The 16,081-nt window shown below is 44.9% G+C and overlaps 1 protein-coding gene across 2 annotated transcripts in view; it reads right to left on the reverse strand.

The window, feature by feature from the left end:
- The window catches only part of MYO10 (myosin X), a 211,424-nt gene that overhangs the window by 120,472 nt on the left and 74,871 nt on the right, over window positions 1-16,081 (reverse strand). For both annotated transcript variants that reach the window (XM_004761205.3, XM_004761204.3), the window contains exon 3: window positions 3,029-3,187. In XM_004761205.3, the coding sequence (XP_004761262.1) occupies window positions 3,029-3,187 (159 nt within the window). The remainder of the gene's footprint in view (window positions 1-3,028; window positions 3,188-16,081) is intronic.

A 16,081-nucleotide genomic window follows, 5' to 3' on the forward strand; every position in this document is an offset into this window, starting at 1 on the left:
GGGACCCCTAAAAGCTAAGAGAAGTCTTGGCTCCAGACAGAAATGAGAAGGAGGGAAGGAGAGATTTGAAACATGAGAGAGACTCAGTCTACCACTGCTGGTTTTGAAGGTGGAAGGAAGGGAACCCGTGGAAGCTAGAACAGCTCTCAGCTGACAGCCAGCAAGAAAACGGGGACCTCAGTCCTGCACCTATGACTAGTGGGAACAGGAAACAGATCATCCCCTAGAGCCTCCAGAAAGGAGCACTGCCCTTCCCCACCCCGGATTCAAGGCTGGCAAGACCCTGGTTAGACTGTGACCTACAAAACTACAGGACATGACCTGATATTTTCAGTTGATACAGTTACAGCAATTGTTTATGCCAGCCAGAGAAACCGAATACAGCATCTCTAGTTCAAGTCATTTCTTTTTTTTTTTTTTTTTTAATTTATTTATTCGACAGAGAGAGAGATCACAAGTAGGCAGAGAGGCAGGCACAGAGAGAAGAGAAAGCAGGCTTTCTACCAAGCAGAAAGATTGATATGGGGCTCGATCCCAGGACCCTGGGATCATGGCCTGAGCTGAAGGCAGAGGCTTTAACCCACTGAGCCACCCGGGTGCCCCTCCTTCTTTTTTAAAGCTCTAGATGTGCATCGCTCAAAGCGAGGATACAAGGCAGAACACGGTGGTGTTTCTGACAGGTGCTGGTTTTGTCTCGAAGGGTCACAGCCTGAGGAATCCTAGAACCACCGCCAAGAGCTTCAGCAAGGATAAGAAAATTGAGGGCCTGCTTTATGATAATACAGTTATCCAAGTCTCAAAAGGCAGGCATAGAAGGGCATTATTAACTGAATTGCCCTGCAAATTGGAGGTACAAAAGTCTTGTGTTCTTTTAGATCTTCATTCTAGGAAAAATAAAACAACAACTAAGACCCTATTCACAGGCTTTATTTGGCAAATTAGCTATCGGGTTTAACATCATCACGAAAAGAGGGAGAGAAAATCTTTTTAAAGGTTCTGCTTTTTAAACCATCTGGATAGTTTTTTCCCCCTTCTAAAGGACTGACTTTCCCCTGATTATTAAATGTAGAATAAGAAGAGGGTGAGTTCTGAAATACGCACCTATGAGACACACATACCCACGAAGAAATCGTAAATCTAGCTTCACATTTCATCATCTACTAGGATGTTATTTCTAATACGTATGGCGCGTGTTTTACAAACATTTCTCACACACTACCAGCTGCCTGGGAATGTCCTTGGCTCAAGGGAGACAAGGTCGGGGGCGCCTGGGTGGCTGTCAGTTGGGCGTCTTCCTTTAGCTCAGGTCACGATCTCAGGGTCCTGGGATCGAGCCCTGCGTCGGGCTCTCTGCTCAGTGGAGAGTCTGTTTCTCCCTTTCTCTCTCCCTCTGCTTCTCCCCGGGGCTTGATTCCCTCCCTCTATCTAGTAAATAAAATCTTAAAAAAATAAAAAATAAAAAATAAACTGAAAAAGCAAAGACAAAGTCCGTCCTTGACGAACCAAGGAAGGAAATTGCTAGGTAAACACAGTTTGGCGGCAGCGTCAAATCACACTCAGTACCCAGGTACGGCAACCTGGGCGCAGGTAGCGGCTCCTCCCCGGGAAGGCGGGAAGCCACGGTCACCCTGGAGATTTCTGACCTTGGAACTGAGCAGAGTTCTCCCAGCATGTGCACAACACAGAAGAGAAAGCCATGTCTTCATAAACACGTGTGAATGTTACCTTTCCTGAAGAACCTATGGAAAATACTGTAATCTAGAGACTTAGTGTGAGCAGGCTAAGCCGGTCAGAGAGCTAGAATCCCACTGCATTTCTCCATAGGGTTGCTTAAGAACATGTGGCAAACATTAGGTCAATCTGGCAAAAATGACACTTTTGCAACATAAGAAGCAGAGGAAAATTAGGCACTAAACCTGCAAGTAACTCATTCCTCATTTCCCAGCTCTCCTCTCCAGTCTAAAGGTAAATAAATCAGAGAAACATGAATACTAAGCAGGCCTTGAGTTTCTGTTAGCACCTAATAGCTTGCTTAAAGGCTGATGTCGTTCATCAAAATCAGCAAGGTATAGGCAAAATTAAGTGTAATTGTTGAAGAAGAAAAATCACTGAGAAGAACAAGAGGCTTTTAAAATATTCGTTTTTTTAACTTTCATTTTAATTTTGGGTATTTTTCTTAATTATGTTTGTCAACATATAGTATTTCATTAGTTCCCAATGTAGTAAAAAACAAAAAAAAAAACCTATAAATTTGAACTTGACAAGAAAAAACATATGTAAGCACTTGGGCCCTTTACTATAAGGACTTAGGAACAGATGGATGAAAAAGATAAAATCTCCAGGCCAATCTTGACAGATAAACTAATATATGTACTTTAATATCAAAAAGTAATTACGTATTATAGAAATGATTTTTTTGAAATGATATCTAAATATTACTCTTGTAATACAGATACAGTCATATTTCGCAAAAGTTGAGAGAAAAATGTGCATGCCTGCTTTTTATGGCCATGTCTCCCTTTGAAATAGCAATCCTACAAATAAGAAAGATGGGTTCCCTGAATCCAAATATTCCCCTGGAGGGGCTCCAGAGCCAGGAAAAAAAATGTGAACATCCATAAAAGGAGAAAAATCAAGAAAAGGAGACAAAAGCTGGACCTCAAGGTACTAGTACTTGCGAACCCACATTCCCCATCCCACCCCACTGCTCCCCAACACTTAACTGAGGAGGACAACCTTTCTGGTGACTTCTTTGTAGAACAGAGCACTTAACAAAACAGAATGCACTCACCAGAAGAGGTCAAATCGCCCTTCAAAGAAAGTATTCCCCTCTAATAAAAATCAAGGCAATAAACATGCGAACATGATTTATGGGGCCACGTTTCTAATGTGGCAAAACTCCCGAAAACACAGGTTTACTTAGGTGAACTGGACAGGTTCTCAAAAGGCAGGAAATACCCTTTGAAAATAAAAATTAACATTCACTCGGACTTGAGGGATTTTTACAGAGAATTCAAGTGGAACTTACATATATTTGATTTCTCTTATATCGCTGGTATAAGTTATGCATGATGGATCCCCCGTGGAGCTCCGTCAAAGTGGCCATGTCATCCACGCCCTCCTCATTCATGGGGTGCATAGCGGTCACCTTCTGGTGTGTAATGGTGCTCTGCTTGTACGTGAACACCTGATGGGCAGAATGAATTCAGTGGTTTAGAGATCAGCAGTGGACAGTCTCCCCAGAGAAGTACAATCTCAGCACAATTTCAGCACAAAATCCTGAACTGGCCAGTAGAGAGTATTACTACAGAGAATGTCTTCATTTTCTCTGTGCCACTTACCTACTTTCAAAGGAAGCGATTATTTGACAACTGCAATTAAATACTCCTCAAAGACACGAGTTCAAGCATTAGCCATCCCTTGAGAATCGCAGAAATCATAAAATTGTGGTTCACTTCCCCACCTATTTCTCCAATTGCTATAAATCGGTAACAGTTTAGAAACTGGCTAACCAAACTTTAAGTAGTTTGGCTTCGTTGTGCCATGTCTCACATGGGATCATACAATATATTTCAAAGCTTCGTCATAACAGCTCGTCCATTCACCATAGAGCCCTAGTTGTTCACATATGCCTCTGTTCAAACGCTGGAACACATCGTCACAGGAATATGTTAAAAATTATCCTTAAATCCCTTCTTGGATTTAAAATAAAATCAGTTTGCTTGCTTGACACCTGTCTTCCTTAACATTCCAAAGACCACTGATGAGGGCCACATACGTGTGTTAGCGTGAACATGACAAACTCAGATGTGGCTAAGACTGATCACTGAATCTGCAGGTATTTCTAAAATCTACTCAGTGCTTTTTTGTCGCTACTGATTTGGTAGAGGATCCACCATACTAAGTCAGCTGCACCTGTTAAGCAAATTTTGGCTAGCTTTGCTGCAAATTCATGTACATAACAAAATCATTTGATGACGGAGTTTATAATTATTCATTTTACACTTTTCCAATGTTTATCTCTAAAGAACACAAAGATATAGAGAGGACTTGAAGAACATGGAAAATGCAGTCTTCCCACGCACATGTCCTTACCATGTACACATACACACGACGACTTTCTGGAACAGTATCTGCAGAACCTCCTGATTGGGGAATTCTGTTTTTAAATATCGACCACTTGCCTACATGGCAACAAACAGTATGTTATTGCAAAAGAGAATGACACACTACGGGAAGCCAAAGTACCAATCCAATGGTTTTGAGAAGTCAGGAAAAATGGCATGTTTTATTTTTCTAGAGAAAAAATAAAACTTCCGCAGTGGCATTTCTGCCACATGAACCACAAGAGTTGGCCAAACCCAGTCTCAGGAAGCTGCTCTACCCGAGGGCAGAGAGCCGACCGTCTCTTCTCAAGGCCGGCCACGCTCCCCAGCTCCTCCCTGGGCGCAGACATCCACCAGGGGATGCGCTAGCCCCGGCGGCCCCGCCTCCTGGCGAGGCAGCCAACCCCGACACGTAAGGACCCAAAGGGTAGGACAGGCCTGGGAGTGCAGGTGAGTGGGTACCACAGCCAAGAAACAAGTATTGAAGGAAAACAATGCGCTGGAACATTCAAGAGTGTGGATGTATTTTTAAGACACTGACCTTCCATTCTAACTCAAACCCTGGGGAAGAAAATTAAAGAAACAAATTTAGGCCAAGAGTTGAAATTGTCTTGGGGCAATCTGGAAAACCCCAGAAGTGAGCAGCTAAAACACTCTGCTCTTCCCCAGCTTGCTACATGCCAATGATGCCAATTCAGGCAGTTTTTTCTTTTTTTATGTCTTATATATTCACTTCAGAGAAAGAGAGAGCATGAGCAGGGGAGAAAGGCAGAGAAGGAGGGAGAAGCAGACGTTCCACTGAGCAGGGAGCCCGATGCAGGGCCCGGTCCCAGGACCCTGACACCACGTCCTGAACCAAGGGCAGATGCCTAACTGACTGAGCCACCCAGGCGCCACAAGCAGGTTTTCTGGAAACACTAACCCCTGGGCTGGTACGTGGGTCTTCTATCTGCAATGACTGTAGGGGTAGGGAGGTAGCAGAAGCAGAAATTTGGCGCCGCAAACTCCCAGCCAGCCCAGGAGTGCAGGGAAGAGTCCTGCGTCCCCTCCCTGCTCCTAGCATACACACTGGGGGGCTCTTCTCACGCTGCTTGCTCAAAACTCCAGCCAACACAGTGGGCGCAATGGTTGCGCAGGTTCCCAGGAAAAGGTTCTTATAGGAAAGACGATAAGGTACCCCGACTGTCTCCTGCCCAGGCCCCCTTCAAGACTCATCATCATCAAGTCCTTCCCAATGTGGAAACAACTCTTCCAACTAAATGTCCCTCCGTACATGGAGAATTCCAGAATTTGAGGACAGAAATAATTTAGAATACTAAAATTGTCCTCTGTATTTACATTGATTCTGACTTTTGGAAATAATCACGCACAGCCTACAACACTGAGAGACTAAAAAATTACACACACACACAAATATTTATGTCATATGTAAACACTGGTCTTTTTCAATGCGCTGAGAATATAAGACAACGTGTGGACTGAAGTCCAGAGCTGGGCACACAGCACCGAAGGGGACGGCTACACACTGCAGATTTCCCCACCTTTGTACACTTGACCTCAGGTTTTCAGGAGCGCCCTGTGCGTCAAACGTGGCCACGGGCCCATTTTGGGAGTGGGCAAATCCAGAGAACAGGAACCAGTCCTTCCATGGCCTCAAGGAGACAGAATCATGATTGAAGGAAATAGTTACATAAGCAAGAGACCATGAACAGGAAAGACAGAACCAAGACAGAGGACAGGAGCTGCTCAAAAGACAATCATCTCCAGAAAAGTAGAATAGTAGAGAAAATGTGTTTGTGAAGGCAAGGCCAGGATAACTGTCGCTTCAGAGATGGGTTAATATGTGTAAAAATTCTAGAATGGTGCATGGTGTACTGCAGGTGCTAAGTACGTATCTGATAAACTAAGGAAATCCATTCATTCACGCCAATATTTACTGGCGTGGTCTAAGCATTGGAAATATAGCTTACATTCCAACAAGGGGAAGAAAATACAATCAAATACACACGTAAATATCTAGCATGGATGGGGACGAATGTTTATGAAGGCATGAATGAGAGTAAAGGGACTAAGTACCATATCTGGTAGACCAGATATGAGGACAGCCTCATGATAGGGTCGTATCGAAGCAGAGACCCTACGGAAGCAAGAGATGGAACCATCCCCCTGCATTCAGTGTGTTAATGTGTAGTGGTTGAATAAGCACCTGATTTAATTTAGAAAGATTTCAAAGGATTACAGAGACCCACAATCTTATTCAAGAATTCTTTAAGGAGAGTCCCTCAAAGCATCAAAAGTCATCGGTATGTGCAACAATTAACAGAATATTAGTTACACAAAATTAATCCTACATGGCAGGAAAACTCTAGGTTTAAAGAATGGAATTCTTTTTATAGGAAATTTTAGGGGAACAGCCGCCAAAATACAGTAACAAAATATATTCCGTAAAACCCAACTCAGAAAAAAAAAAAAATGGAGTTACTTTAACGGAGCATATACTAGGAGAAAGGTGGTAAGGTTAAGAAGTGGAGGAAAATTTGGAAGATTAATACACAGGAAACCAATTTAGAAAAAACGCAGCCTCAGAACAAATAGCTCCTGTTACAGAAATACAAGCCACTGGTCACAAGACGGACTGGATTAAGCATGGGAGCAGAACAAAGGAAACCAATCGACAGTATTGGAAAAATGACTTGGAAGACTTGTCTAATGCTCGGTCCACTTCTACATAAGCTCAAAAGGTGGGGAGTCAATTAATTAAATGAAAAATAGCTGAACCACTGTCAATCCACTTTTATGTTTAACCTTAGGACAGGACAGCACCTATATCGCAAGGAAACTCCCAGCACGTGGAGCTAGAGTTCCTGTAACAAACAGTTTTAGACATACACAAGACTTCTCTTATGACAAGTCATTAGAAGCCCCAGTCCTAACATTTAACTGTTCCAATTGGAGAGAAAGGAAAAAGAAAGTGACCCTGTCAAGTCCTCCCGATGGTCAGATGGGACGCAGGGTGTTCTCAATCTGGGCAAACCCCTCTCACTGTATCCCAGAATTTCTGCTAGAACATTCTCAGGCCAGTACCCCTGCTCTGCTCCCTGGACCTGGGGCTATGTCTGTAGACATTTCTGGTCATCAGAACCAGGGGAAGAGGAGGGTGCTATTAGCATCAGGTCTGGAAGGGTCAAAAATGCTGATACACAACACAGAATTATTCAGCCCAAATGTCAGAGCGCTATGTTGAGACAGCATGGTCTAGAAAGACCAATGAACCAGAGGTCTAGGTAGACACCAGGAAAAAAAGATGTAAATGAGCCAATGCCTATAAACAAAACCTTTCACAAAATATAAAAAAATCTAGAAACAAAGAAAAACATCGAAGAGAGGTTAACCAAAGGTCAGCATGATGGTATTCTGCAATTTAGTTTTTGTTCTTCCTCATTTGACCTGAGGTGAGAGGGTGATGGTGGTGAGGATGAGGACGGTGTCTAGGCATTGGCGTTGGCTTTTATCTGCATTATTATTTTCTACTTGTACTATATTATGGTCAGATACTATGGTCCAGTTCTTTCTACTTTGTTCCTACCCTGCCCACGGCAGCTGTCCCTGTCTGGGCCACAAGCATTGCTTCTCCTTGAGATCTCAGTCCCAAGGTGACCCTCTCCGGGAGACGTCAGTGCGGAGAAGGATACCATGCCAGTTTCTTCCTTATTCTGTTGTGTGTACCGTCTTCTTAGATCCTAGGACAGCCTGTAACTGTTTATCTAATCCGTCATCTTTCTTGCTTAAAAACCATCTCTGGGTCCCCCACTCTGGGACCCCACGTCAGTCTCTTTCATCTCATTTGACCACAACCTACAGTTAGAAATGTTTTGTCCTGGGGTGCCTGGCTGGCTCAGTGAGTTAAGCTTCTGCCTTCAGCTCAGGTCATGATCTCAGGGTTCTGGGATTGAGCCCTGCATCAGGCTCTCTGCTCAGCGGGGAGCCTGCTTCCTCCTCTCTCTCTGCCTGCCTCTCTGCCTATTTGTGATCTCTCTCTGTCAAATAAATAAATAAAATCTTAAAAAAAAAAAAAAAAAAGAGAGAGAGAAATGTTTTATCCTGTCAACTACCATACACACAGTTTCATAAAAATACTTGTCTGATGTCTGGTGCATCTCGGTATTTTCTACTCTGTTTCTTTTAAACGCTGTGACCCTCTGAACTAACTTCACACCTAATATGGGTTGTGAACCATGGTTCGAAAAGTCTACGAGGGCAAGATGCATGCCTACCTTGCTCCCCAGAGCCAGTCTTGGCCCACCATACAGACTCCAGCAGCATGGAATAAACGGTCCTGGGTTTCAAATTGGGTACAATGTATAAGGAGAGGTAGGGTGGGGGTAACGATCAAAACATGGCCTTGGGGCACTGGAGGCAGGTCTGGCAGGATTCATTTCTCCTAGATCTATGCCTCTAAGAGCTTAGGGGAAATGGGCAAAGTACTTACACCTGCTCTGGCCTGTGATTTTTTTTCTCCCACTAGCAAAATAAGAATGTTAATAACCATAACTCAGACTCATCATGAAAACTAAACAAAATGATGTAGGTAAAAGTCAGAGTGACACAAATGAAGGCTGAATACAAGGTATCTATTCCTACGAAGGGGGAATCATGCAAGGAAGGACATAGAACATTCCAAAAGGAAATGCACCAATCATCTTTGCATAGACAGATAAGCCCAGAATTCTTAGACACGAGCCCAGAGACCAGATGGATGAAGTAGGGAGTGAGCAAAAGGGAGGGGTGCAGAGTTAGTTCTATGGTTTTTAGGACCATCTGAGCCTGTACGTCATTTGATGAAAAACTGATGTACACTTTCTATTTTGACCCCTTTGCACAAATCTGGCTGGCCCTGTTTGGGTTTTCTCTGGATTCAACTTCATTTCTGGGGATGCCTCTCTCAATTTAATTTCCATCTTCATTCATTTATTGGCTCATGAATTCATGATGGCTACTACGATCCACGACAGAGGCGAAGGCTTCTGTGGCTGCGATGAGCAATCACGGAAACCAAATATCAGCTTCCGGAATGTTGTTAAAGTAGCACTAATAGTCCTTTTTAAAGTGAATCGAATCAGTTTAGTGTATCCAGATATGTTCACTGATAGTGATTTTGATAAAACTTTTTTTTTTTTTTAAGGTTAGAAATGTTTGAACTTTGAGAAAATGGGAAAGATAAAAAAGTATAAGGAAGGTCCAAAACACCTACAAGCTTGTGATCCATTACTGGAGTTCTGATATATTTGCTTTCAGATTTTCTGCATGCATTTTAAAACATTTTTGTAATTAGACTTTTGGTTTTGAGGTCATTATAGCTCCGCATGTGTTTGTGAGTGGTCATACAGAATGATTCCAGATACCCTTTATCTGCTTTTTCTCAGTGACAACATCCCACAAAACCAAGCACAATAGCACAACGAGGCTCTGGACACAGAGTTGAGATACAGAATCTTTCCGTCAGCCCTAGGACTCAGCATGTGGCTTGTTTAAAGCCAGTCCCAATACTGTCTCCGACCTACTCTCTTCCTAACTTCTGGCAACCACCAATCTGTCCTCCATTCTCTCTAGTTTTGTCATTTCAAGAATATGATATAAACGGGATCATACCCCATGTAACCTTCTAGGAGTCACTTTTTCCAGCTTTTGCCTTAAATACATAGCATGGCTAAGAACACGTGTGTGTACGTTTTTGTGCAAACCTAAGTTTTGATTTAGATAGAATGAATGCCCAGGAGTACAGTTGCCGGTGTGTATCTGTGCACGCGGATACTGGTGTGTGTTCCTGTGTGCACACATTTTAAAAATAAAACATAGGATTATACTACATGCATAGTATAAATTAATTGTCATTTAGTATATTTGAAAAAAAATATTTGCCTCAAGTGATCTTTTTCTTGACACTCAATTCTTCAAGGTGGAAAGACTGGCTTACGGGGCGTGAACGTCCCGTGATGTACACAAGAGAGCTTTGCAAGATGCCCCCTACCACAGCTGGAGCCAAGAGTGTGACTTTTGTCAGATTTTCCCGAAAACTTCTTTTATGAACAAAAACGTCACGTAGTCTGACATTTAAAAGATGTACGGCATTCTTCTATAAAAATCACAATTCCTGAATGTTGCTTATAAATTCCAATTTAAGATCTTCTTGTCCTCTGGAGAGGATTTCCTTAACTAGCAAAACCCAGCATGTTCTCTCCTGTGTGTGAGTGTGTTAGGCTTTCCTTCTGACTGCACCCGCCGGCTCTGGGAGGTGACTTTTTTCTCTGATGTCCGCCAGCAGAGGTCAGGGCTGGTGTATCACCCAGGCCTCCCTCACGGGCAGGCCGCAGCCCATGCGAGCAACTTGGTTGCTCTTGGCATTGCTCACTGAATGGTCTCCACGGGCAGATGTACTGTCCACAGATTAGCTTCCTGGTGTTTTAGATTCTCAGACTCTTAATCCTATCAGTCGGCCTGTAAACTCCACAGTATCATCAGGCGGATTTGTGCTCGGTGGCTAAGGTCTACTGCTCAGGGGCAGACCTGCCGGGACCTCCCATCCTCACTGGGCTGTGTGCGTCAACGCCCATCCGCTCGGTGGGGTGCTGCTGGTGCACTGGAAGGCAGAAGGAAACCCTCCATGTGAAGGACAACAGTGTTAGTAGCGATGATTCCTAGAAGGGATTCAGGCTTAGTTTTCCCATGGGGTTTCTAGGAGGCTGGACTCATTGAATCAGGTTTCGTACTGAGATTTCTTCTGTTTCTCTAGAAAAACAATTGCAGTGTCGTGCTTGATATGAACTGTTTATGAGTAGGAAGAGAAATGTCTGCCCCCACCGTAGCTGCTTCTGCGGGCCCCAGTTCCTTCAGGTCAGAGACCAAGTGTCACTGCAGGGCACAGGGCCCCTCATATACACACACCTTGCCCTTGCCCCACACACTCCCCACTTAGCAGGTGCCCTGCATGACCTTGTCTTTGTATCTGCTCTTCCCTTCCACGTGGCTAGTGCCCACCATACCCAGGGAATTGTCTCTGTTCTAGCCACCCAGGTGGAGATTACCCATTCATGTTTCTGATCTCTCGGGGATCGCTAAGCTCTTGGAAGGATGAGCCATTTAAATCACTGTTGTACGCCCGGAATCCAGCTCACAGTCTGACACCAATGGCAAATGAGGGAACTGGAGAGGGTTAATAAATGAATTCAAAAGGCTATCTCCGAACTGGGGTCCCTTTAGGTCTGACTCTAACACGTGTGCTTTTCCACAATCCCGAGGAATTCAGTGCTAGCTGTGCTGTGTGCCATGGCGTAGGTTTCCTAACCTCTCTGATCCGCTGTGACTTCATCCTCAAAACAATGAGCAATACTGTTTCATCCCCTGCCTGGGAATCAAATGAGGGACGATCATCAGTGTGTCTGGTGCACACCGTCAGCCATCACTAATGCCCTGTCTCTCTCTCTCCAGCCCTTTGCCTTATTTTGGTTTTGTACCCAGAGGCCCTGAAAACCCGATGACAATTTAAATGGCTTAATCCCACAAACCAGTTTGTCTTTGAAATAGAAAATATCAATCTTTTATCTGTATCCGGGTGTCTGTTATCTAGCAAACTCAGCAGGTAGGCTTAAGTAGCAGAACACTGATATGAAGATGATTTTAACCCCCTGTGCCATGTAACGGAGAGGTTAAATCTGACAGGTGGGAGCTGAAAGTGAGGCACTGTTGTCATTTCCCTCACACCCTGGGAGACGAGGTGTGTATGATGTGGCTTTTGATGAGATTTCAGTGGAACTGTGCAGTGGACTCGACATTTCTGTGGCCCATCAACTTTCTGCAGTCTCCTGAGGCTGCAGCCAAACGACAGGCCAGGGGCTGGCCGCAACATGACATAGTTCACCCCTTCCCCCCAAGAGTCACCAGCTATTAGAAGGAGTAAGGGTTTCTCCTCTGATCCACTTGCATTAAGCCTGGTAAGTTTCAGCTGAGAGAGACCACAAAGCCAGGCATGGATTCCCATGCCCAGGGGCCCCAATTCCTCACTCCATGTGTGTGAGACAACTGGTTCACCAGCTTTCACTTCTGAGGTTCCTTATTCCTGGTCCTAATGTCCCGGCCCTTGTTCTAATTCTAAGTGTTCCTTTCTGATCCTTTCCTTCTGAGTCAGAAGCCTAGACCCTGACAGCATGAACTTGAACTCTGGTATAGAATCACCATTATTCCTGTAATTCCAAACTATCTTGGTGTTTCAAAAGCGTCTTTATGCACACACCTCCGCACTCAAAACCAAAAACGGACCTGCATATCTTACCCTGTGCCTATCCCCTTTCCCCTTTCTAAGTAATGACACCATCACCAGCTCCCCAACCTTGAAACTCGAGTCTAAGATCCCTGCCCACTGCTGGCCACGACATCTTCTATAAGTCCTAGATTAGATGAGCAACATCGCCTAGAATCCATATCTGCTCTCCACTTCCTCCCCCAAACCTACATTTTTCATCCGAGACCCCCCATGACTTCTTCCTAATTAGTTCGTCTGCCCCCAGTGTCCCATGGCAGGAATCTAATCATTCTCAAATTGGAGTCCAAGGAACATTTTTTAATGTTGAGTTTTAATTTTAATGATTAAAAAAGTTTTTTTTCCCACCAGTTTTAAAGTCAAATTTTCTTGGCACTAATAACTTCGACTTGAAAGACATTTTGAGAGATGAAATTCTGGTTGCTTGGGCTGGTGTTTCCCAAACTGGGATCAACTAGGATCTTTTAGGGGACACAGCTCAAGTCTGAGCAGCATAGACGTTGATGGACTTAAACCCACTCTGCTTCCCACCGCAAACAACCCTACCCAACTCTGGTTACTCCACATCGTAGCCCTCAGCTCATCATCTATAAAATAAGGATAACACCCATGCCTCAGAACGGTGATGAGATCACAGCAAGAGAATGCCCCGGACAGATTTAGCACAGCTCTTGGTCCTGAGCAAGCAACTCAAATACTTCACTGATGGCTGTGTTCCTGTTACCAGTGACATCATCTGACCAGACCATGCACTGCCTGGAATTCTGTTTGTTCCTGGTCACTTCTAGGATGAAGAATAATCTCACTGTGGTTTCCCTGCAACGGCTTTCCTGCGTGGCCCCGGCTACTTCTCCCACCATGCTGACTCCAGCCACATTGGGCAGACCTAGTTTCCCGTCCCCTCTCCCACCTCGCTGGGTTCCACACTCAGTGAACAGTCCCGGGGTCCATCCCGCACTCCTCCACGTCACCCCTCTTCCAAGCCTCCCCCACCACGCCCAGCCTGGCCGGGGCGCCCTTCTTTCCCACAGCACCTTGGACAGAACCTCTCCTGTCCCTCTCCGCACCAGGCTGTAATCTCCTCTGTCTCATCCCTGCGGAGGAACCAGGACTGACAGAACATTCCGCTCCAGAGTAGAAGTGCTGATTTCCTGGGGCACCACGATGAGGCTCTGGGGCTGGATATGGGTTGGTGGGAAGGAGGGCAGGACCAAATCACCATACCATTGTTGTCGGGGGCGTGCCGCTATCCTCATACTGGACTCATCTGCGAGGACTTCGGTCTCATCTCACGGAAACCTCCGAGTCCTCATGTCTGGCACCAGTAGCTGCTTACAAATCATTTGCTAATGGGATGAGCCCCAGCTGTGCTTCCACGCTGCTGAGATCACATCATCAGCACCCTGCGTCGGTCATCGACAACCCAACTCCCAAGGCTGAGCTGTAAATCAATGTTTTGCATTTACTGGCTGCTTTGGGACAGCCTTAAACTGAATGACAGTAATTCCTTGGCTGCTCTTAAGTGAAATGAAAAAGGCATATTTGAGCCAAGTATGTGTACATCTCAGAGTTGAAAACCGGAGTCAAAATAGTTTTATGGATCCTAGCTGTAAGCACCATATTTTTTGCAGGCCATTCATTTCCAAGTGTCAAGTAAGAAGAGACACAACCTCAAAGCACTTATTTAATTCAGTGAACAAATAGAATCGGAATGAGTCCAGATTGAAACCAAAAGTCAGTGTGGCTAAATAACCACAAAGGCACAAGAGATCTGCTTGACTCAAAGTTGTGGTACAAGAACTAGGAGAAAACATACCACTCAGGTGAAAGGAAATGCCAGAGACAAAGCACAACAAATCAGAACATGGAATATTAAGCTCCCACCCTGCCCCCGGATGCCAACCCCACCCCCCTGCCAAGGAAATCTCTAGAAATGGCAGAAAACTCTACTGGAAATACTGGAAAGATGAAAAAGAGGCAGAAGGCCTGAAAGAGAACAGACTGGAAAAAAATAATAGATCACTAAGTAAAGATGGCAAAGATCTCATTTTTAAAAAGTATATTTAATGAGAAAATACCATGTACTGAGATATTTTTGCTAATACAGGAACCATGAGCAACCTAAGAACACACTTGTCTTTCCTCTGAAAGTGCCAACAAGGAATTGTTTCTCTGCAAGTAACTACAGGAAATAAAATCCCTGCACATCTTCTACGGGAAATCTGGCCTGAATATCCAAAAAGCCAGAGCACCTGAGGTTTAGAAACTTAACGGAATCTGGTTGAAATCTCAGACTTGAGAGCCAAAGCCATGAGGATAAACACGGCCATGTTTTTGTCAATATCATCCTCCTCCCCTTAGCTTTCCCAAAAGCGGGGTTTGGAGAGCCTTCCTTTCTGATGATCGATATCCTTATAATAAGCTTGCATCTCTTCAAATTTCTACTTTAGAATGTTACAGAGTCAAAACACAGTATAAAAAGGACAAGGGGGCCCCACAGTGTCTCTGTCACCACCAAGTGGTCACCATTCAACCAGACAGCAGTGCCTCCTCCAGGATGCGGACCCAACACGAAAGCCTCCCACCAACACCTACCTTCGCTCACACTCACACCCGCAGGCCCTCAGGTGGCAGCCACCACCAGGGCTCTGCCTTCACCGCCTTTTCAGGGCAAAGATGACAGAGAAGGACAAAACCAGAAACCTCCCAACTGCCTGCATGTGACAGGAGCAGATAGAAATGGGTCAAGAGCACCATGATGAAAAGTAACCAAGGGACAACCTCCGCCTGGTGGACATCCAAAAGCCCAGGAGAGCTGCACTGAAAGCAAAGCCGTCGACTCCATCTCAAGATGTGCATTAGGAATGCCTTAATCCACACGACTTTCATCACTCTGCATGTTTTCCCATAATTTGTTAATGCTATCTTCATCTCTTGATAGCCAGCTAGATACGCTGCCATTAAGAGGATGGGAGTTAATCCCTCCACTGCCAGAGGGGACATGAAACAATGCACCTGCTTCGGAAAACAGACAATTCCACTCCTAGGCATATACACAAGTGAAATGAAATCGCGTCCACGCAAACGGCCGTGCGTGAATGCTCACAGCAGCGTGATTTCTGTTAGTCCCAAAGTGGAAGCCACCCACACGTCCAACAGCAGAGGAACGGAAGAAGGTCACAGGGCACACCTCCACGGTATAGGACAGAGCAGCTTCCAGAATGAGAAGGAACACAGCACTGATACGCACAACAACACAGGTGAACCTTGAAAGCGAGTCAAAGAGGTCAGATGGGGAAGGACACGTGTCCTAGGACTCCCCTTATAGCCCAGGTCTGGAAGAAGCAAAGTCAGAGCCACAGAGCTGATCAGTGGTGGCCAGGCTCTGGGGTGGGCGGGGAGGCTGGGGAGCAACTGCTCACAGGTCTGAGGTGTCCATTCGAGGTGATAAAAATGTTCTAAAACGGACCATGGTGATGACCGCACAACTCTGTGAATATACTCAACACCCCGACCTGTGCACTTTAAATGGGTAAATTCTATGGAGTGTGAATTATATTTCAATAAAGCTGATTTCTTTTTTTTAAATTAACAAATACTTGAACCAGGCACATGGCCCAGGGAGTCAGTGCACGGGAGCCTCTCCCTGGATGCATGCCGA

The sequence above is a fragment of the Mustela putorius genome, unplaced genomic scaffold (genome assembly GCF_011764305.1).
Source record: "Mustela putorius furo isolate JIRA1106 unplaced genomic scaffold, ASM1176430v1.1 tig00000589_pilon_pilon_pilon, whole genome shotgun sequence".
Lineage (NCBI taxonomy): Eukaryota > Metazoa > Chordata > Mammalia > Carnivora > Mustelidae > Mustela > Mustela putorius.